The sequence below is a fragment of the Branchiostoma lanceolatum genome, chromosome 14, assembly GCF_035083965.1.
Source record: "Branchiostoma lanceolatum isolate klBraLanc5 chromosome 14, klBraLanc5.hap2, whole genome shotgun sequence".
In the NCBI taxonomy this organism is placed as follows: Eukaryota; Metazoa; Chordata; class Leptocardii; order Amphioxiformes; family Branchiostomatidae; genus Branchiostoma; species Branchiostoma lanceolatum.
Genome location: NC_089735.1, coordinates 13,666,546 through 13,690,293, shown reverse-complemented (window position 1 = coordinate 13,690,293; position 23,748 = coordinate 13,666,546). Strand labels below are relative to the sequence as shown.

Genomic DNA, 23,748 nt, shown 5'->3' with positions numbered 1-23,748 from the left:
TGTTCCAATAATTCATTATGCCGTTTGGACCTCTGCGCGAACTATAGTGTTGAAGAATTATGAAATAAAAGTGGGGAGTCATTTTTCCATAACTTACTGTACCCCCCCCCCCCCCCCACACACACACACACACACACACCACGGCCACACCAATTCAATTTCTTGGTTAACAGATTTTTTTTTTAATCTTAGCATGAGGACATCATTATAACAGAAGGCTGGGGTGAAAAATTGCACCTGACCCTGTTCACTCCCTGAAACTGTGTGCACCAAAGTACAAACTTTCTTTTGAGATCCTGTTTTCATGTTGATTTTCCAATCTAGCATTTTTTTTTTACATTCCGTTAACCAAGAAATAAAATTGGTGTGGCCCAACCTCAAAATAAAACACACAAGGCACAAATCCCATTACACCATTTATTGCTTTTCCAAATTGACCATCCAAGCTAAAATTCCAAAGAAGAGCAGATAGTGTAGGTTAATCAAAAGATCTTAGTAAGTCAACAGGTGAAATACAAGTAAAATATTCTAAGAATACTTTAATTTCTTAAAAGAAAGATTACACATGTCTGGTTGGCATTTGCCTTGGACACCTTTTTATCTTATTTTAAATAATTCATACTGCTTAGATTGGTTCAAAGTCAAGTGTGATATGGTAAACATCTGGGAAAGAAATGTTGACAATCATTTCAAATAACACAAATTTTCTCTGCCAATGAAGGCTTTGTGTAATAAGTGCAATAAGTGCTATGATATCAATATCAATTATCAATAATCTATTCATGAAGTTTGTCTTTTGACATATGATAACAAAGATGACATATAGAGGAACACATTGGTGCAAAGAAAGCAGCAGATCAAGATAGTAGAAGTTATTGGTTAACTACATTCCACGTCACCTTAATAATACATATAATAATACATCTTTTAAAAGGCAAGAAATAACTTGATCAAATTTTCAGTTATTCAATATGTATCTTTACTGCAGCAAAGTCTTCAATTACAGCAGTGGTGTAGAAATTATTCCCTGCGATAGCACCGGCCTGCATAGCAAGTAATCAAAAAAAAATTTTTCGCCGTAATTTTTCTATGCAAGCAGCAAGGCATCTTTTAGCGCACGTTCTCATTTAAATGTACACATTTTGTAATCTCCGTTACCGATTGAAATAAGACGTTCCTGGCATTAGGACATGCCACATATAAGATGTCAAACTGTAGTTTTTATGACGACTTAAAACTTTTCTAGCTTTTAAAAACGGCAGTTGCGTACCTTATATGTTGCATATCTTAATGTCAGGAACGTCTTACTTCTAACCGTAACGGAGATTACAAAATGTGCACATTTAAATGAGAATGAGCGTTGAAGTGTTTCACATCCGGACTGGTATCCATGGTAACTTGTTACCACGGTGACAGTAGATGTGGACAACTATGGTTGCCATAGAGATATGATGAGAGTAAATTACAGATGATGTTGTGGCGTGGTGGGGTTCCGTGGCATGACCATCGGTTGTCTTGGTAGTTCCAGCAGGATACTCACTACTGTGAAAAGGAAACACAACATTGTCTTACAACAGGAACAGAGTTGATATGCCGTAATACAAGAAACAAAGCTTCATATTGAAACGAAAATTGTCTGCACAGTGCACAGGAAACCAGAATGTGGTGGACTTCTTAACAAACTGAAAAGATTAACTGCAAATGGCAGCATTTATCAATGTTTAAAGGCAACCTAAGCAGTATTAGGGCGTTGAAAGTTGTATTTTCAAAATTAATTCTTTAGTGATTTCTATATCCAAAGTAAGTTTAAATAACACTATCTCGTTGCATATCGACCATCATGGAGCAACTCATTGAAAATCTGAGCACTTGGAGGCCAGCCATTAGTTCCGAACATACGCGATTCTGACAGATAAGTCCTGAACACTTCCGAAGAATTAATCACGTTGTCATGGCTCAATGTGCTCGGACATTGTGACGTCCCACAGCCGGAAATTACCGAAAATTGTTGACAGAAAACGGTTACGGCTGGATTCTGGGCTGATTATTTGGTGGTACCAATAAAAAAAATACTCCATTTACGGCTTGTTTCTGCGCTCTTTTCAAACGCCCAAAAGTATAAAATAATGATGCAAATGTACTTATATGGGGAAGTAAATGTCAATTTCATATAGATTTCCTTGTCCAGAATACTTCCAGTTTTACCCCCTGAAATTGCTTAGGGTGCCTTTAACAAGATGAAAGTGGTTTATTTGGTAGCTCAACTGGTTGCCAAATTTTAATTTTTAGAAAAGGTGCATGCACCTGGTTAACCTAAAAATTTAGGTGCACAGAAAAATTTTGGGATACATAACATAAAATTAAAAAGAATGTCAGCCAAACCTTTCTGCCTCTCTTCAGAGTATAAATCTGAACTTCAAATTACAGACAAGTTGTCTGACACTCAAATTTAGGTGCACTAATTTAGATGCAAAATTAGGTGCACAGCTCCAACTTTGGGTGCACAAAAGTGAATGTGCATTCAAGCCATGATGTGGCATGGTGCAGTTTGTAACACTCCTCACCTTGCTGGCAGGTTTGGCGAGCCATTGGGCCAGGTCTTGGTCACGCCTCCACATCCACGTGTTCTTCACAACCGGCTGCTGGGCTTCTCCACTCCTGGGGATAGGGAAATATACAGGGTTACTATGTGTGCTTTGCTGCAAACTAAATACTGAACAGAAATAATCCTTTAAAGGCAGCCAGAGCATTTTATGAGGCTTGAAAACTGGAAATATTCTAGTTGCTGTAATCTTTATGAAATTCACATTTAATGCCATTGTTTACCATATTTCTAACCAAAAGTGCTCAAAAGCGGCACAAAAAATAAGCTACATGGTGATCTTTTAGTTTCACCCACCTAGTGTTAATAGACTGATACCATAGCCCCGCCCACCTCCATCAAAGTGTAGAAATACAAAATTAAACATAAAAATGCAAATATTTGACGGACATGCAGTCACTCTCTCATTGGTCGAACCACTGATTGTGATAGACAGTCAGGATCAGTCTTTTAGGGCTTGGATTTTCTGTCAGTTCTCACCATACAACGACATCGTATCTTTGCTCCTTTAATGTTGATAATTATGTAATGGTATAGTGTTATTGAAACTTACTATGTGTAGGAATGACTAGAAATTGGAGTTTCTTATCCAAGTTTCAAGCCTCATAAAATACTCTGGATGCCTTTGATTAACTCCTATGCCCAAAACATCAGTATACCTGAAATACAGTTTGTCTGAAAATGAAGTATAAGACATGGAAGCAAGTTAGCTTTTTTGAAAACTTGATTTTTCAGCTATCAACGTTCTTGCAAACTATCAGCAGCTTTGCAAAGAATGTCACACAAGTTTTCCTCACAAGCCAACCTCTCCTACAGATAAACCCTGGGTTTTCATCAGTTTACATTTTTCATAGATTTTTGCTAGATTGGAACCCAAACCACAGGAAAAGGTCAAGAGGCAGACCGAGAAGAACCTGGCTTGACAGTATACTTGATGACATAAGACAGGCTGTTGGGAATACCAACCTAACGCTTACAGACATAAAGGGGATGGCCCGGGACAGAGCGAACTGGAGAAGAATTGCAGCGAGACGCAGAAGACGTACTACTCATCCTGACGCAGGCGATTCACCAAGTGACGAGACCTAATCAAGTATCAAGTAAGTATAGGAAGTGGTCTATATTGTACACAAAGTTCTCACCTGTCCAGCCAGCTTCTGTTGTCCATGTTGTGGATCTGACTGACTCCTCCCAGGACAAACTTCACTGCGTCGCTGTTTGACTGGACGCTCCCCTCATCCTTCTGGTGCAGCAGCCAGGGAGACTTGTTAGAAGTCGTGTCTGATGGCCCGGCTTTGTTCTTCTTGCTCGCCTCCCGGTCACCTCTGTCCAACCATTCCTCCTTCCTCTTGGCGTGAATACGCTCGAAACCCCGCAGAACGACCTTCACCATCTCATTCTCAGGGTCGTTGTCGTCTTGCACCTTTTCCTCCACGTCCTTCATGAGTTTGTCCACCTTGGTCAAGCGGCTGGCTTTCTTGGTCTCAGTCGGCGGAGTGGCCCTCCCCTTTTCCAGCCACGCCTCTTTCCCGAGTGCTTCGAACTGCTTGAGACCTCCGAGGACGGTCTGTACCGCTGGATTGTTTGGGTTATAGCCGAGTTCTTCTTCAGTAGCGTTGTCTGTATCTGTTGTCATGGCCTCGTCTTTTTTTACTGCTGGTTTGGCTGCTAACCATGCCTCCTTGCCGAGGGTCATAAACTGCTCCAGGCCCCCCAATGCCATCTGGACTGCTGCATTGTCAGGATCATACCCGAGCTCTTCTTCTGTTGCTTTCACAGCAGTGTTTGCAAGCTGGCGTTCTTCCCCTCCCCTGTGCAGCCATCCCTCGTTACTGATTGCACTGGTACCACCTTCCTCTTTAGCTGGGCGTGCGAGCCAGGCCTCTTTCGGCTGAATCAGCAGCTGCTGCAAACCATCCAGGACAAACTGTACTGCATCTGCCCCTTTGGCTTTGCCCTGCGGCTTGCCAGATGGTTCAGGACGACATTCCCTTGCAAGCCAAGTACTCTTTGGCTGGGACTGAATCTGTTTGAAGCCACCAATAACACAGGCGAAGAGCGGGCTGGGAGTGGGAGTTGAATCTTCTTCCTTTCCCTCCACGGGGTGCAGCCAATACTTTGTGCCTTCATCCTTAAAGGAGAATCCCTCCGAAGTAAGGTGACATGGGCACTCATCCTTGTTCATCTTGGACTCCCCACGGTGGGCCAGCCAGTAGCCACAGGGTTGGGCCGTGATAGCAGAGAAGGCATCGTCAAACGGAGACGGCTTTGGGGGTTCGGCGGCAGCTTTCTGCGTTCCTGCAGCGAGCCAATAGTCAGGGTCGGACATCACAGTGCGGAAGTAGGTGAAGATGGGCGATTCATCCAACTCCTTCTGTAGGGAGGGGTTCTTGGGCTTCAGTAGCCAGTCGGTGACCTTGCTGGAAGCAAGCTTGAAATACTGGTGGACGTGCTCGGGCGCCTGCTGTTGGCAGTTCTGGTCGCAAACGCAGTCGCTGAAGGACGAGCACACCTCGTTGGCACGGCAGAGGGACTGGACGTCCCGAGGAGCGTTCTTCATCAGCCAGGCCTCCTTGGCGGACGGGATGTCGTGGAAGTACTTGTGGATGGGCCCCTTCATGCAGCACAGCTGGCCCAGGTTCTCGATCTCCACGGCGCCATCGGAGGCCTCCGGAGCACAGAAGCAGCTGGAGGACTTGACTCCCTGCTCGTACTTCAAGATCCAATCCTTCATCTTCTTGATGTCTTCAAAGTAAGGAAACTCGGTGTAAGGCTTGTCCGAAGTTTTGTCGTCTCTCGCCAGCCAGTCGGACGGCTCCAGGATGTCGGACGTACCAATCATCTCGATGGACTCCTGTGCCTCGGACGGCGCAGACTGCGAGCACGAGATCTTCCCGTCCAGCATGACGAAGTCGCCGTCTTCTTCCATGGCGGTGCTCCCGTTCCCGTCCTCGTGGCGAATCTGCAGCAGCCAATCCTGGATGCACATCGGCGCGGTGGAGATGTTGACTTTCCCGAGGGAGCCGAACCTGGGGCGGAAAGAAGGGCCGTCCTGCTCGCTGCTCCTCTGTGGCTGCGTCGTGATTGGTCCTCGTGCCAGCCAGTCTTCCTTCCTAAGGTCTGGGAGTGGCGCCTTGGAACATACAGAAAACATGTTTTACATTTCGTGTGTAGCAATCTTATCATGTGTTATACATTATGAGCGTTCTGATTTAACAATTCAGCTGGCAGAACCTACATGCCACTCGAAATAAATATCATGCATTTATTGAATTCTTTTTTTTTTTTAATTTAAGCCATTCCATTCTAATTTTGTACATTGATTTTATGTTGGCTTACAATCATTTGTAGATTTTTGTCATGGTTGTAGAAAAAGGTTCCCTTGGACTGACTTTGCGATCAGTCTTCTACAAACTGTTGCGACAACACTTGAATATTAACAAATAAATGATTGGATAAATGTCTTATGAATAGATCAGGGCTGTCTCCAACTTTAGACTTTTTTCCATCCCTCTCGTGTTTCGGAGCCCATGATGTTAATTTTCATTCTCAAATCTGTCATTTTAAGCCCGGGAGAAAACTTTTTTTCATGAATGTCATGAAGTTCAGATTTTTTGGACAAAAGGGGTAACATTTTTTTCCTAACATGCAAAAACAGGGGGGACAGCCCTGGAATAGATGCAGAAGGTTACAAGGGTAATCTGATTTTTTTAAACTCCCAACCTGCTGGTCCTCTACAAATGTAACTAGTGCTGTGTACCTAAACCTGTGTTCAGGTTCAGGACCGGATTCAGATCCAGAGGTTTAGGTTCAGGTCCGGAGTTAGATGTCTGGACCTGAACCCATTGCATATGTGTGCTAAAATATTCTATTCCTGTTTCAAGTAAAAGTATATGCAATTTTACTTGTTATTTAAAAACTATGTATGCAAAATTATATTCAGTCAGTACTAAACACAAAAGTTCAGTTACATAACTTATTAACACAAAAACAGCAATGTTTTCATATTTTTTCATTGCAAATCTCACGATCTAAGGAAGGTTTATGATGGCTTAAGACAAAAGGAGAGTATAAGCAAGAATTTTTTGTTTCAAGAGATTTTTTGTTTCAAGTCCGGACTGGTTTCCAGACGTTTAGGTTTTTTTGGACTTGAACCTAAACGTTAGGTCCAGTCCGGATCAGGTCCGGGGTTTAGGTACGCAGCACTACCTCTAACCAGTCTCCCCCAGCCTACCTGGTGCACCACCTCCTGGCCCTGCTGCCGACGTGCGTCCTCCACAGTCTTGTACAACACGTGGTGCTCCTGGTCACCGTACTCTTCAAACGGGGAGGGCAGACTGGCCGCCTTCAGACCTGCGGGGTACAAACTCACCATTAACACGGCTCAGGATACCCAGCCACAACATTCTGTTTGCAGAAAAATTCCTGGGATTGTAGAAAGAAAAAAAAGATCTCTGTGAAATAATTTTTGCTCACCTGCAGTACTGAAGACCAGGTCCTCGGCTCGTGGGTTCTTACAGTCCACGCGACCAAAGCGGTGAATGGACTCACGCAGGGAGCTCGTGTCTGCAGAGAATTCTACGCAGGAGGTCTCCTCAGGCTCCGTGTTCAATTCCTTCATCCTAAGAAAAGGGCAGATAGAGACTTACAGAAAACTTACAGAAACAACAAATAAGTGCATGTGGAGTCCTATGCTCTCCTTCACATAGCGTCAACAGTTACAGTCTCATTCCTGTATTTCTCCAAGTGGGTGCCCTAAAAGAATCCATACCCCAAAAAATGAACGGCTGCATATAGACGTGTGTCTATATCGGTGGGATATTTCCTTTTAGCCAGCCAGACTGATCTAAAGCATCAAACTGATGAAAGCTTGTTTGTAACTGAAGGAATTAACAGGTGAGGTTCGGCAGCCGAGCGCGAGGTCAGACATGCACAGCCCGACATTGTCGGTGATGCGGCCGTGCGCTCTTCAGCTGGAAAGTGCCTTTTTGGGTGTGTAGCTAAGTGCAGTTTGTAATTGCTATAAAAAGAGATGTAGTGTAGTGAAACTGTTGGCAATTTTTACATGATCTAGGGTAAATGTTCTCAATATAAAATGAATAACATTGGTGCATTTTCTATGCCTTCATTACGAACGCGCCCATGTAAAACATGTATTATAACATGTAAGCCTATGGGCCGAAAAAACTCATGAATGTGACCTTACAACTTAGTTTCTATTTTGAACAATTCTTCTGATCTGGACCTTTGAAAGAATATTCAGAAAAGGAAGCACCACACATTGGCCTGTATCAACAGATAGTCTAGTTCAAGGAAAGAGGGTAGACTTCTACAAGACCTCATGACTGTTACTACAACTGTAACAGTAAAAATGCATTCTCCTATGGAGAGCTTTGCTTGCAGTCTATAGAATATACCTTGGGGAGGTTTCCATTTTTGTGGGCGTGGCCTCTAACCAGCTGCCTGGCTGACAGCTGGTTAGAGACCACGTCCGCAAACCTCAGCCTGGTTTAGCAGAGCCTCCCTAAAGGAATATTGTGTATGCAGAAATGTTCGCAGTGGTTTTATGTTTGATGCTTTAGCGGCGACCGTTTCACCGCAAACATTTTGTCCAATACTGTAGCAGTATGTGACTATAGCGCTGCCGCAAACTTAAAACCACCGCGAACACTCCATTTACGCCTTAGCGCGAAATAAAAACCACACAAACTTAAATGTATTTACAGTACTGTGTAGGCCCCAGGCAAGTCTCTGCATAGGAGAAAGCATTTTTACTGTACGAACTTGAAGACATGATAGAAATATTCATGACATCTTGTTGGAGTCTGCCCTCTTTCTTTGTACAAATGCTATGGTTCTAAAATGGAAGCTGAGAAGGAAGAGAACTTAAACAAATCAGCAGTGACAGACCACATCATGAGAAACAACTGTGCAATAGACTGGGATGGGGCCAAGGTGATAGACAGAGAAGACAACAGACTAACACGTTGGATGAAGGAGGCTGTATGGATCAGGAAATCCACTCCAGTCATGAACCGTGATGAGGGGGGATATACATGTAGACTCAGTCACGTTTGGGACTGCATCCTTAAGAAATAGATAATAATCGTTGCATTGTTTTTTGATCGATAGTTGTGTAATGTGTTACACTTCTGTACGTTTGGGACCGCATAGTGACATCATCTCCTGTGATTGTACATATGTAAATATTTTGCGCCAAAAATAATTACTCAAGCAACTGGATAAAATTTTGAAACAGTCAGACGTTTCAGACAGCATCCACTGTCTTTCGTCAGTGACTAACGATAGGACTGAGAACACCACATATACCAAAACTCTGAATAGGTATATACTATGTTAATGAGGTTAAGACAATTAAGGATGTCTTGAAGTAGTCTTTAAAAGAAGATTAATTCAAGACAAAGTTTTGTGCCAATAGTTCAATTAGCTACTGTTGATTTTAGTACAGTAACTAAATGTTGTTCGTCCGCGGGTGGTGGGTGGTACGCAGTACATTATCCCAAGTGCCTGAAAGTTCAACGCGTAGACCCCCTTTCCTGCTGAGGGCCGGGTTGTACATCCTCTCATATATTGCTTCTCTAATTCCCCGATCGAACCAGCGTTCTTCAGGATCTAGGATGTCTGTGGATTCGAGATTGAAAGAGTGTCCCTGGTTGTGTTTTAGATGGTGGAAAATGGCAGAGGAGTAGCGGTTAGCGCTCTTTCTGCAATGTTCCTTGTACCTTTCTTTTAGTGGTCGACTTGTCTCCCCAATGTACATGTTATTGCAGTTCGGTTCCTCACATTTCAGTTTGTAGATGACATTGGCTTTGATGTCTTTTTCAGGCCTGTCTTTTGGATGTTTGTACTTTTGTTGACATTTAGTTACTGTACTAAAATCAACAGTAGCTAATTGAACTATTGGCACAAAACTTTGTCTTGAATTAATCTTCTTTTAAAGACTACTTCAAGACATCCTAAATTGTCTTAACCTCATTAACATACCTATTCAGAGTTTTGGTATAAAACCTGGTGTTCTCAGTCCTATCGTTAGTCACTGACAAAAGACAGTGGATGCTGTCTGAAACGTCTGTTTCAAAATTTTATCCAGTTGCTTGAGTAATTATTTTTGGCGTTTCTTACTACCTGGATGTCTAACTTTCATCAACGTGTAAATATTTTGCGTTTGGGAATGCATCTCATTATGTATAAGCAGCAACACCTGTGCTACATTACTATGTGAACCAGTCAGAATTGCCTTGAAGAGGGTGACAGATGGTCACCGAAACGTCGGTGGAATAAATCTCTTGGTTGTTTAAAAAGAGTCTTTTTATTCAGTGACTTGCCAACCTGATGAAACTATTCACGGATGCTATATGGTTCTAGTTGAACAAATAGCTGCCTTACTTGTTGAGATTGTCAGCGAGGACCCTCTCGATGCAGGCTGAATCACAGTTCTCTTCTTGGTCGCCACGCAGACACCCCTCCACATGGTCAGCACAGTGCCGAGCCTCGCCAAGGGCCTGCAGGAATACAAGATTCTCGCTAGGTTCTTTCCGGGCTTTATTTCATAACAGAGGGTGCAAAATAACATCTACATATGTAGGCTAGTGGGGGGTGTCCCTGTGGTGTAGTGGTCTGCGCTTCTGTTACTCACCACATCTGGTTCTGATTACTTGGAATCTGAAGGCCCGAGTTCAACTCCCAGGTAGGACATCTCTGGACAAGAGGCGCATTGAATCATACCAAAGACTTTATAAAAATGGTACATACTTATGAAACAGTATGGAAGTTAAACACACCAGTGGACTAGCCCTATGCTGCAGTGATTGCACAAAAGTGTGGCCCAGGGCTACGAAACGGGGATGGGCACTGCCTTGTACACCTTATGGTGTGGGAGGATTTTAACTAACTAATGTAGGCTAGTGCAGGTAAAATCGTAGTTATTTGTATTTCTGTGCAGTCCTCTGCTGTGTATGTTGATTTGTTACATTGAATGTTACCATTGTGGAATACCAAACCAAGAATCAAAATTGTTTCTTAACATCATCCAATTTAATCAACTCTCCATAAAACTACTTCTCCAACATGTTATTTGAACTATCATCATCATCCACGGGTTTCTGTATCTGCAGTCGTGGAAACTATACTTTGGCCACACCAATTTAATTTGTTGCTTCTCGGATTTTTTCAGAAAAAAATTAGAGCGACGGCGAAAAAAAAATAAAAATAATTTTTTTGCAAATAGTCTGGGGTGAAGATACATTGTAAGGGCTTACATAACATAAAGTATAAGAGGATTATTCAAGTTTCGGCTTTGTATGGCTTGTTTTGATGCAATGCACCCCTTTCTTTGATCTAGTACTATAATTTTAGTAACAAAATTACCTTTTTCCATGTAATATATGGATTAATTGAGAAATAGTTTTAATAAATGAAAAATTACAACTTATGATCAATGTGACCTCACTTTTTAGGCATGCGCAAGCCTTTAGAATCTATTTTAGTGGCTATTGAGTTTTACAACTGAACAGATAGTAAATTTGGGAGTTAAAATTTGTGAATGGGAATAGTGACCAAATTTTTTTTCAAAATGGGAAAAACAGGACAGGCTATTCCGAGAAGCAACAAAATGATATGACAAAAGAAAACTAAACATCCACTGACTGCTGAAGTTGCTTACCTCGCTGAGCTGAGTCTGCTGTCCGTGTAAGATGTCCTCCTTAGCGTGCTGGAGAGTCTCCACCTGGTTCAGCAGCCACACCTCGCGGCTGCGCAGGGCCTCCAGCTGCCGACTAATAGCAGCATGCACCTGCGACTTCACCTGGGAGGAAAACAGACAAACATTTTACATAAATTTCTCTGGATATAGTTTACCTGTTTCAGTTGCAAAGATGGTTCACCTTTTGTTTGTTTGAATGAAATACATGTAAAGGTATCAAAATGATCTTAAAAATCAAATTGAAAACTTTGAAAGACAGTTAAAGGCACCAAGAGCATTTTATGAGGCTTGAAAACAGGAAATATTCTTGTTGCTGTAATCTTTATGAAATTGACATTTAATGCCACTGTTTACCGCATTTGTGTGTGGATTTCTTATCAAAAGTGTTCAAAAGTGGCACAAAAATAAGCTACATGGTGATCTTTTAGCTTCACCCCCCTTGTGTAAATAGGCTGATACCATGGCCCCGCCCACCTCCGTCAAAACATAAAAAAATGTAAATATTTGATGGACATGCAGTCGCTCTCTCATTGGTCGACCTGCTAATTGTGATGGGCAGTCAGGATCAGTCTATTAGGGCTTGGATTTTCTATCAGTTCTCACCACACAACGACATCGTATCTTTGCTCCTTTAATGTCGGATATGTAATGGTATAGCGTCATTGAAACTTACTATGTGTAGGAATGACAAGAAATTTGAGTTTTTGTATTAAAGATTCAAGCCTCATAAAATGCTCTGGATGCCTTTAAAATGACAGGTATATGTTAATTTTGATCAGTTTGACTACGTTCAGCCGACCACCCACCTCCGCAGAGTTCGCTTGCAGGTTCCTTTTGACCGCGTTGATGCGTGAGATGGCGTTCTCCAGATCCGTGATCTTGCGGCGAAGCTCCCCCAGTAACTCCCAGTGATGTGCTGCCATTGTCTCTGCTACAGACCCTGTGCAAATAACATTCCACAATGTTTTAGCAACAGCCATGGTGTTTTGTCATAAAAATCTTCTGACTACAACTTTGAAGGCAGGTGTTGGGTACAACATGAGATGATGCAAAGGTGGTAAAGTAGGTTAAACAATGACTCCAGACTAGAGCTGTGTGGCTTGTATACGTCCAAATTTGCTGGGACGGACAAAAATTCAACCACATCTGTCTAAAAAATCCGAGCTTTATGATACTAAATTGAAGAAAATGTTTTTTCATAAGCTTTAGATAACAGATTTAACAACGAAAATTAACACCATGGGCTCCCAAACAAAAAGTGGCACACAAGACAATGTAAAGCTGGAGACAGCCCTGCTTGGTACAAACGTATGGAGTATGTACAAAACAAATAGAAAAGACTTTTTCCATACTGTGAAAACAGCCTACAGCTGACTGTTACCACCATCAAGAAATGATTAAATCAACATTCATATCTTACAAAGAACTACAACAATGCCTCAAACCTTCTCAACAAATGGGAAAACAATGATACCACCTTGGCTTCTGTTGGGGAAATTGCTAGACGGTACTTCTTATGTGCTGGCACAGGTACACACTGCAAACTGACCTATAGGCTATAGTTTACCTGTCCTATATATGGACTGCTCACGTGAGAAGGTTCCTTGACATTTTAGATAAGTACACTACAGCCAATTGCAATGAGCCTGTGGTCCCTCAGGCACGTGTACAGGTGCAACAGGTGTGCATGATGAAACAGGGCTCCAAATAGTGGGTGCATGTGCACCTTTGTGCACCCAAAATTGGAGCTGTGCACCTGATTTTTGACTGTGGGTGCACCAGTGCACATAGATATTTTTGTAGGCTATAGCCTAGTATAGGATAAGGGTACTATTGTACACTAAGTATACAGAATATTCTTGAAATGTAAGTATCAGAAAAAGTAATACAACCTTTTGTTGTACATGTACTTTATTTGGTGTATCTCTTGTTTGAAGTTTTAAGGTTAGCTATAGAATCACAGATAGAAGTCAAACTTTGTAATTATGTTTTGTTGAAATTCAACTTTATTCTATGTGGTGCACCCAAAATTCTTTCTGTGCACCTAATTTTTTGTGTTGGGTGTACCAGTGCACCCATATCCAAAATGAATTTCGAGGCCTGTGAAATGTAGCCCGGTAACCATACAAATGTACCATCCTCCTGAGACCTGGGAGTGTTGCCCGCCAGCCCAGTTCATTAGCATAAGCCAGGGAATTCTTATGGGATTGGTTTCAATTAGCCAGGAGTAATCAAAAGGGGCGGTTGGAAAGATAGGCTGTCAGGAAAGCATGTCAGAAGAAGGCTGTTGCTTAAGCCTCCATCACAAATACATGTAAGAAATTTTCAGCTCGGCCGACGTGTTGGCGAGATTCAAATTTGCATTTTCGGCCGAAGTAGGCCAACGTCCTGTCGATTACGGCTGCTTTGGGTGATTTTTAGAAATAAACGTTGATCCAAATATTGGCCTTTTACCAGGTAGTCAATAATGACTTCATCCATGTCCAAGAGATGGTACCATCTCATGATCATGGGGGGATTTTTAGATTTTAGTGTTCGACAGACATCACCTAAGATTTTCATTGGAAAATATGGTCGACGCTCGGGCGATTTTGAAATTCGGCGAGCTACGGGCGATCTACAAATTTGGCTGACGCTCGCATGAATTGTGACACCGGCTTTTAATAGTAGGACTTGGGCTGGGAAAACATGGCTAATTCAGCCCATTGAGAGTGGTTACCAGCCTAGATTAAATAAGGTGAAAAATTTGGGGCATTGTAATGTTGTCACAAGGCAGTACAGGGGCTGCTACTATCAAACATGACATACAAGTCAATGACTAACCAAGAGTCTGGCTTAGGATACAATAAAGAACCTGGGGCAGATCTAAATCTAAATCTGTTCTGTTGCCTTGGTAAGTCGAGGGGATGAGAGATGAAAGATATGAGGGAATGAATTCTCTTTGTTGCTCTAATTAATTAAGTAGATAATATCAATACACAATAACAGTCCATATTGAATTGTTAAAAACTTCTTCTTTTTTTGATAAAAGAAGGGGAAAAAATCCCCGGTGAGCTATATTTTGTGATCTTGATCAAGGGATGCTTCATGGTATACAAAATAAAGTTTCGGCAAAAATCCTCCATTCACCATAAAGATTTGCTTATGGTTTTTACATGTTGCAATTTGGATACCTTCCCCTTTTCATGTAGGCTCTAACAGCCTCTGCGGGTCGCTGGGAAAATAGTAGAAATTGGCCAAATAGAGTCAATTGTATGAAAGGAGTCTGCTACGGATATAGGGTTCAATCTGTCCTCGATGGCCAAAGTCCCCCGGCAAATGTTCTCCCTATAGCCGGCGCGGTTAGTCTGGTAGAGACTACTTTTCATACAAGGTAGGCTTCATCAAACAGTTTTGTGTACACGTGACTCAAAAAAGACTGGCTTGACCTTTCTTTGCTTTGCTTTTTGCAGCGTAGGCTTTCTCAAATGAACTTTGACCAGTAAACAATACACAGTAGTTTGGACTTTGAGACTGTGCTACATTATGTATCATTGTTTGGCATTACACAATGTTTTTTTTTTAAAGTTTTACTGAATTACTTGGTTCCATACTGGTATGAACATACATAATCTAGGGATAAAACTAAAAGAAATGTATGAACTAATGTTCCAAAAAAGCATTTACTTTATCAAAATATAGCTTTGCAAAGTTTTTGCTACAATGTTGAACTGTGGTGTTAGATATTTTGCTGTGGCGTAACAGGTCAATGACCTGTTACAGAAAAGGGCACAACGTCGCTATGTTCACATTTGTGTCCACAGACCACTCCAGAACATACTGACACATGTGGTCACAAGACAATGCATCTATTTGAATATGAACTGTGCATGCACGATGCAAAAATTAATCCTCATAAGCAAAGTTGAAGCATCCTCAGTGTATTCATTCAAAACATTGCATCCAGCAACAAGGAAAATAAAAATATGCACTTATGGAGATTTAAAAACATTGTCAGCTTTATTCATAAGCAAGCTGTGATGTTTATCCGTCTGACTCTCAAATGGGGCATCTCTTGTCAGATGTGCTCTCAGTCTGACTTAACTGATAATATAACCAGCCCAGGAGCGCACCCAGGGGAGCCACCAGTTTAAGTTTCAGCTGATCAACAACCGAAATGATAGTCTGTATAAGACCCCGTTCACACTCATTTCTTTCAATCGCGATTGAACTTTGAAGTACAATCGCGATTGTTTGATCCGATCGCGATTGAATGCAAAGAAACTTTTGCGTTCACAGTGTTTTTCGCCAAGTGGATTAAAGTACGCCGTGATCCGATCGTGATTGCTGGTGGGTCCGTTCAAACCCGTGCTCCGCCATGCCATCGGCAATCATCTGGTAAATGTCCCTCTTTTTGTGACATTTCCCCATTTTGGCCTGCACCTCCTCTCTCCCCCAGATTGCGATGAGGACCCTGGTCTCCTCATCGCGCCACCTGCCACCAGCTGAAGTTGCTGACGGAGTTTTATCCTTCTTCTTGGGCATTCTTGACGATGAAAAGTTGTTGTTGTTGTAAGAGAGCGATCTGACGTGTGTGGCTTGGGTTTGTTTTACCGCGCGATGCGAACTATGGCCCCACGTACCTGGATGCATGACCTCCTACCGCCGGGATCAGCCAAAATCCCCGCCGATCTCAATGGAATGAATCGTAGTTGCGTTCACACTCAAAATTTGATAGGATTGGATTGAACTAACTCCGAAGGTGGATACAAAACAATCGCGATCGATCCAATCGCAATCAGGAGCGTTCACACTGAAAAAATAAATCGCGATCCGATCGATTCAATCGCGATTGTACTTCAATCGCAATTGAAAAAAATTAGTGTGAGCGGGGTCTAAGACAAACTCCAGCAGTCCGGGGGGTTCTGTCCCCTCCTAGGTGGCAAGCGGTTACAGGGCGGAAAGCGGTTACAAGAGGCTTGATTGAAACCAGGCTACCGAAATGACACCTACTACTAGTATTAATTTTTTCCCCCTGTACAATGCCCCAGTGGAACTCCCTGTCTGGCCTGGTTGTGGTGTCTCCCACAGTTGACACATTCCAGGCCATTCTTCAGGCCTGCCCACCCTAGCCTGGGGCCAATCACCCCCCCCCCCCTTTCCCAGGACGGGGTCATATGGGGGTTAGTATTAGCCTGAGTACCAGCCTATTTAGCTTCCGTACGCTACCCAAGCTCCGCTCCTGGCCGGCAGCGGAGCTTCGTTGGGTAGCGCAGCGGAGCTTCGTTGGGTAGCGCAGCGGAGCTAGGGTAGCGGACGGAAGCTAAAAAGGCTGGCACTCAGGCTAGGTTAGTATGAGATCTGTAGTGTAAATGCATTTAAGTTCGTGTGGTTTTTATTTCGCAGTAGGGAGAAAATGGGGTGTTCGCGGTGGTTTTGAGTTCGAGTTTGAAAGAATAGTAGCGCTACAGTCATCATCTAAGGTGGCCAAAAATGTTTCCCCTGGTTAAAAGCTCACCGTGAACCGCGAACATAAAACCACCGCGAACATAAAACCACCGCGAACATTTCTGCATTTACAGTACTGCATTTGCACGGAGGTCTCCCTATTAACCAGAGTCCTTGATATTTTTCCATAAATCAGGGAGGTTATATAACCTCCTTGCATAAATTAGTTTCGAGTTTCTAAACTGATCGAATACATAATACTTCATTTATGTCCTCCTTATACAACTTTGCTAAGCCTGAAGGGGACTCACCGAGCAGCTTGCGTATAAGATTGACTCATGGCATCGGAAACAACTGAGACGTCTAACAGGTCACATCTACCCCAACTGCATCAGCAACGTCAAGCTGTACAACAAGTGTAGAACATCACCACTACAAAACGAAGTCCACCGTCGCAGATGGTTTCTCTTTGGTCACATTCTCCGTACGCCAGAAGACTCTCCGCCACAGAAAGTGCTAAACATTGCATTCAGTAAAAAACTTACACCGAGACAAGGGAGGCCCCGCGAGGGGCTCCTAAGCAGCCTCATAGATGACTGTAAACTGTACATGAAAATGAACATTAGAACGGAAACCCACGTACTGAAATACCTCCGAAAAAGAGCTAGAAACAAACAGGATTGGGCAAAGATGTACACTGATTTGGTCAAATTGTAATCTCAGCACATAGATATATCGATTTGACCAAGAACAGTCATTATTATTATTATTATTAAGCCTGAAAAAATCGTTTTCTGGTTAGTTACCCTCATTTGGTTGTGTATATCCAAGGAGGTTAAAATCGTAGACTAATCCTCTAAATTATTAGGACGCTGCGGTCACGAGTGGCCTGCGTGGTCAAGCGGTCAGCGTGACCCAGGAAAGAATGGCCAGAGGAGGGACTGTCCGAAAATAACATATGGGGGTGTACATAAAATCGTTTATGGTAACACAATTGCTCCTGGTGTACCATCTATTTGTAAGATTTCATCAAAACAACAATCTTAATTGACCGGAATGTATAAAACATGATACAAATACAACATTTTTGCCATTTTTAGTACAAGGAAAAGAAAAAAACTAAGCTCCTCGTCCGCCATTTTGCCGGTAGATCGCTGCACGTAGCCACAAGTCTTCACGTATTCAAACACCCTACAGTTGACTATTTGGGCAGAATTATTGTAATTCCCAACATAAATAAATCCGCTACTAATATCCTATTTTAATGGTATACACAGGAAGGCTAAATGTATGAGAAATCGTGACATATTTCCGACGGAAACCAGGCGTAACCTTGAGGAAGTGTTCGCGGTCGGGGCAGAAACCTACTAGAAAACTCGCTGCTGTGTCGGTCAGACGTGTTTAACCCTCAAAATATTCAGGTTATAGGTACCCTACAGGCTTACCATGCCATAAAATATCACGAAATGGTGTTAAGATACCAAATGGTGCCTTACCTGGCTGATTTTCGTGATGTAACTGCCCTCGGATTACAGAAATTTTGATCAGTAGAACCTCTCGCGTTGCCTGCTGTTGGGTCGAATAAATTAGCACCTACTCGGGCTCTCATTGGTTAGTTATGTACTGACGTCACAGTTTAAAACCCAGACGTCACGAGAGCGCGGGAAATGTTTGGATTCACCGGGACAACAGCATATCGTGTTTCTTTTAGAATAAAAGGTTAGAAAGAAAGACATTTAGAAAGCCGGAAGTGACACAAAAAGGTTCCAGGAATCGACAAAAGAAAAGGTGTTACCCTCAAGGTGATCGTGGCAGGGTGTGCCAACTAGATACGCTAGATTTGCTAAAAGATTTCAGTAGATTTTCGGCGGGTTTTGGAGGGTAACGTTAGAAAATTCTATCTTCACTGCGTTTTGCAGGTTTACCGCGCTAACTGACGAGAGAGGGAGAGAGAGAGAGAGAGAGAGAGAGAGAGAGAGAGAGAGAGAGAGAGAGAGAGAGAGAGAGAGAGAGAGAGAGAGAGTGTGTCTCCAGTCCCCAGTTTCATTGCTTCAGCTAACCTCCGTTGAGAGCATCTATCCAGACATTATCGAGTTATCGTGTGCACAGTTATGCGTCTAGGACACATACAAGGTAGTTATCCGTCTAGGACACATACAAGGTATAGTTATCATAGTCTAGCACACATACAAGGTACAGTCATCATAGTCTAGCACACATACAATTACAAGGTACAGTTATAATAGTCTAGCACACATACAAGGTACAGGTATAATAGTTTAGCACACATACAAGGCACAGTTTCAAACTACCTAATATAGCTAAACCAAAAACTAACAGTCAAAAGCAAACCTTTCTCTACGTATACCGAGCCATCAATCTTTGTCACCGATTATTCGTAAGTTATGTTAGCAATCTGTATATGTTATGATTATGTATATATGTCCTTTCAATCTTGAACTGTATATATGTCTGTGTTTGTATACTTTTTTTGTGTGTTGAACCCTGGAGGATTAGTCGTAATTCGACTAAAGGGTATCGCAATAAACCAATAAACCGAAGTTATGTCTAGCACACATACAAACTACAATCCTCGTGCTATTGTTAACCAACATAAACTTGCAGAGCATGTGTTTTCTTAAGCTCGTCTGACATGCAGCAAAGGCCATTGCTGATAATAAGGATCTATGTACCTATGTATTGGCTATCTGCACTCACGTGACTGTCATGTAGGCATTGCTTGTCGGCCATGTTGGATGGTTAAATCTGAAAGTCGTAATTTTAATATGTGTATGCAAACAAAGTCACGCAATGATATAATCATGATAATGATGATGCACCGTGTTCTGTAGCTGACACACCCACAGTTTCGATTACTTTTTCACTATCGAACTCCTAACCTCTACCAGGCTCCGTCCTATCGTTGGGAAAATAGTAGAAATCAGCCGCGGTACTTCGCTATACAGGGTAGGTCCGCTATACAGTAAGGTTCCATTTCGATGGACGGCAGATTGGACCCTCTTTCCGTAGCTAACTCCCTTGGCACACTATTCACTCTATTAGGCCAATTTCTACTATTTTTCCAGCCATCCCGCGGGGCCTGGTAGAGGCTATCGAACTCCATGGTATCCCATTTCCTCTTGTTCCAGTTGATCGCACCATCCTACCTGGCCAACGGCGGCAGCGGCTACACCATGATCACCCTCGTTAAACCAGGACCCCATATCGCTCCACGTTACATCGGTCGCGAAAGGGGCCCTGGTAAAAAGACCCGTCACATATGGTTATGATGACGTCGCCACCAAAACAGCTTCAGCCAATCAGAGTGTTTGCTTCCTCTCATCGGAAGCCAGCGCGCAAAGAACGCTGGGAAGCTATCAACCAATCAGGCTACGTGTTACGGCTAGCTCATTAATTATTCATGAGCAAGTCTCGTCGACCTGTCATAACCATATGTGACGGATCCTTTTACTAGGGCCCCTTTCGCGACCGATGTAACGTGGAGCGATATGGGGTCCTGGTTAACGAGGGTGCACCATGATATCAGACAACAAACTCAGCCACCACGTACCAGGTCAGACAGGAAACGTTGCGTTCCTATTTTCTTACATCTCAACACTGCGATTTCCATTAAATCGTTGATGAAGGTTAGACATACAGGTAATAAGATACGCCAAAAATAAATACTCAAGCAACTGGATAAGATTTTGAAACAGTCAGATGTTTCAGATAGCATCCGCTGTCTTTCGTCAGTGACTAAAGAAGGATTTACATATCTATTCGTTTTGGTATAAGACCGAGTTCTACCAGATCCTTCTTTAGTCACAAACGAAAGATAGCGGATGCTATATGAAACGTCTGACTGTTTCAAAATCTTATCCAGTTGCTTGAGTAATTATTTTTGGCGGATTTCCATTAAAGTTATCTTGTATTTTGTAACAAAGACCTAAATATGTCATCAGTCGTTGGTCCTGGCACGATTGTAGTGCGTGGTTAGCAATAACATCACCCGTCATAGTCCTGGTTTTAAAAAAAATTTGCTTCACGAGCTTCGAGCCTATAAACATAGTACTACTGTGCACGTGGAATTTGATTGTTCTAGTTTTATTTGATGTCAATCATTACTTAGCCCAAAAGTTGACTCTCTTTCTCCCCCTCTCTCTCTATATACATAATGTATATCCGTGTGTATGTGAGTGTGTGTGTGTGTATATGTATTTCCCTTGTAGCTACAAATTACTACGTATGGCTGTATCTTTATCAAATGATAACTGACACTGTCCCATTTCCCTTTAACAGCTGAGCTGGACACAGACGCGTTGATTGCGTACATCCAGGACACGTCACCCATCACTACCGGCGTGGAGCGGCGCATCACGTTCGGGGAAGGAGCGCCCCCTTGCGCTTCCGAAACGCCAGTACAGTGTCCTTCTGTTTCGCCTCCGTGCCTGTCTGAAGCGCCATCTACCGGTTCTGTAACACCCCTCGACGCTTCTGAAGCGCCACCTGGCGTCTCCGGTGGAACAACAACAGCATCAGCTTCTCTCCTCGTCATGTGTTACATGACTTGTACGTCATACTTGTCGGCTTAGCCATGACGCTTGAAAATGATCTGTTTTTAGTTTTTATTTAGACATCTGGATCAAGATGCATTAATATTTGTTTTCTTTTCCTGGAATTATCTTATGATATATACAATATCACTTAAGTAACGTACGGTTGGGGTGTTTCCACGAGAGCATGAAAACGTTAACTTTGTTGTTAACTGTAACAGGGTAAAATGGTGATTAGGGTTTTATATCATTATCGTAGCCTGAAAGTGTCTTCGTTACATCCCTCGGCCCTCACAGAAAGAGAAAACAGCTTCCCACTTATTTGTAACTAATATCAGCAGGGAGTTTGGAGGATATAATCACTGAATAGTATTTGTTAAAGTTTGATAACAATTTCCGTACATGTACCTGTACGTCTCAGAAAGCAAAGGAATGAAACTGACTGTTTGACAATTGATGGATAATAAAACTGGTGACTGGTTCAAAAACACGACCCTAAATTTGTATTTTTTAAAGCGTCGTCAGCCGAGCTAGTGGGCGATCCATTCTTGATTTTGAGTTATGGGCAATGGCTTTGTTTTGATGCATCGGATTTTAACTTTTTCTACTGAATGTTGTCGACTTTTCTCTCCTGACTGCCTTGTCCTGTAATGTATATGCTGCCCCCCTTGGAAACCAACTTCCCCGAGTTAAAGGGGCAACCCAGCTGTCTTATGATGAAATAACTAAATTGGAGGGTTTTGTACGGAAGTCATTGACAGGAGGCAACATTTACAATCAAATTCTATACAATAAAAAGTTAGAAAAATTGATTTCGGTTGACCACATCTCTTTGCGATCACTTTGTCAATTGCACGTTGCAAATGGACGACATCCTCTTTAATTAGTTAAAGGTGTGCATCACCATACATAGATTATGTAAACACATTTCCATAGTTCCTTATGACATGTTAACGTGGAGTTCTGACATCGCAAAGGATATCTAAACATACAATATATGGAAGCCTATCATATGAAATAAACTATGCCAATCACAGCCTGATTTGCTAAATCACTGACACAGGATGAAACACAGACGTTTACAACAATTCATCAACCCCGATGCCAATTAACTAATTCCTCCCGCGTAAAGCTACAACGGGTGCCAAAGTTTACTCAAAGGCTGGCAGGGTGGAATGTTCACAACTTGGCCAGCTAGTACCACAATTTTTAAAAATGGCTTTTAAACACCCCACAACTTTATAACGTGTGATGAAAGTTGTGTAAGATGCTGATGTCTTGTCAGGTGTTTTGATACCTTTGCATTTCATAAAACTAGGGTCAACATCAGTTCACTGCACACGAAAAACAAATTAGGATCAAAATAGCACACACAATAACACAGCCCTAAAGCTATTCTTTGAATTACAATAAACGGAATCTTAATTGGATACTCCTAAGGGTTTTCCTATCATCGTGCATGACAATGGAAGTTCTTCAAATGTTGTCTATGTCCACCTCCTTGCTATGTCTGAACGTCTGTTCATTAAAGTTTATTTTATAGACTTTAAACAGAGGGAAACTGAACATTAGTACATTTAATGGCTACCAAAATACTAAGATACAATCATCCGTGTGAGTAAGTAAAGTTGTTACCGTGACGAGTTAGCAAATAAGTTTCGGCAGTAACACAGGTGTACAGCAGGTAAGTGATCATGAGTAGAAGGCGTGATCTTCACGTGAAGATCAGGGATAGTAGTCTTAATCTAAGGAAACGCCCAGGCCCCCTGACACCGCATTCCACAGTGCAGTACCTACCATTTTCTGCCTGGTGCATAAAAAAGTATTTTGGTGATGATCGTCTTCTTGTAATGTCATAGCGTTAAAGGAAAAATCCAACTGCCCGACTAAACTCAAATCAGTGTGTATCGATTCAAAGCGCAGTGTTGTTACTGTTGGAGGTCTCAAAGACAGGACAGAATTCGTGTTAACTTAATGATTGATTACCAGCAACTGTAATTATTGCCTGACAATTACAATAGAAAATTACTGCCACATCAGCGCATTCCAGGTGTTGGAGGATTCGATCTTTTGATCATGCAACTTTTTCCATACGGAGCGGATCCCGGCTCCGCTGATATTCGCGAAATCGAACTTACTAAGAACGTGATTGATACCAGGCAGTTTCGACATCAATGGAGGATGTTGTTCAAACTCCCTTCACGTGGGGGAGCCGCAACAGAGATATTGTATAACATGAACAGACAACTACTTTGATCAAGTGAATTACGTAATTACCAATGATTACAACTTGCATAAAACATGAGCTGACAACTACTTTGATCAGGTAAATTACGTAATTACCAATGATTACAACTTGCATAATTGATCATAATTGCCGTGCGGGAACAGTTAAATAGGGCCTCTTCCACCCCCTTTCCTACACTCTCGTCTCCAGACCCGAG

At 42.3% G+C, this 23,748-nt stretch overlaps 1 protein-coding gene and 1 long non-coding RNA gene across 4 annotated transcripts; one reads left to right on the top strand and one right to left on the bottom strand.

The window, feature by feature from the left end:
- Positions 1-403: 403 nt before the first annotated feature.
- LOC136448219 (nuclear receptor coactivator 4-like) lies at positions 404-18,325 on the bottom strand. 3 transcript variants are annotated; one of them, XM_066447482.1, is made up of 9 exons: positions 18,248-18,325; positions 12,131-12,264; positions 11,286-11,426; positions 10,010-10,125; positions 7,079-7,224; positions 6,837-6,955; positions 3,745-5,735; positions 2,565-2,658; positions 404-1,542 (listed from the first exon to the last, which is right to left on the bottom strand). In XM_066447482.1, the coding sequence occupies exons 2-9, from the start codon at positions 12,245-12,247 to the stop codon at positions 1,540-1,542; spliced, it is 2,727 nt and encodes a 908-aa protein (XP_066303579.1). In that variant the 5' UTR covers positions 12,248-12,264; positions 18,248-18,325; the 3' UTR covers positions 404-1,539. The 3 variants fall into 3 exon arrangements, with proteins under 3 accessions (XP_066303579.1, XP_066303582.1, XP_066303581.1); XM_066447485.1 differs by having other exon boundaries at positions 404-1,539; XM_066447484.1 differs by lacking the exon at positions 18,248-18,325 and adding an exon at positions 12,802-12,872.
- Positions 18,326-19,863: 1,538 nt separating this feature from the next.
- On the top strand, positions 19,864-22,116 carry LOC136448963 (uncharacterized). The gene is made up of 2 exons (XR_010757958.1): positions 19,864-20,325; positions 21,051-22,116. It is a non-coding gene; the product is annotated as an uncharacterized lncRNA (long non-coding RNA).
- The last annotated feature ends 1,632 nt before the right edge of the window (positions 22,117-23,748 follow it).

Bases quoted from the DNA above. Each gene is read 5' to 3' on its own strand.
- LOC136448219 (XM_066447482.1), bottom strand. From the start codon at position 12,247: ATGGCAGCACATCACTGGGAGTTACTGGGGGAGCTTCGCCGCAAGATC. The intron at 10,126-11,285 runs GTAAGCAACTTC...GTATTCCTGCAG, and splicing joins AGCAGACTCAGCTCAGCGAG to GCCCTTGGCGAGGCTCGGCA. The intron at 7,225-10,009 runs GTAAGGCAGCTA...CCCTTTTCTTAG, and splicing joins CTCGCTGACAATCTCAACAA to GATGAAGGAATTGAACACGG.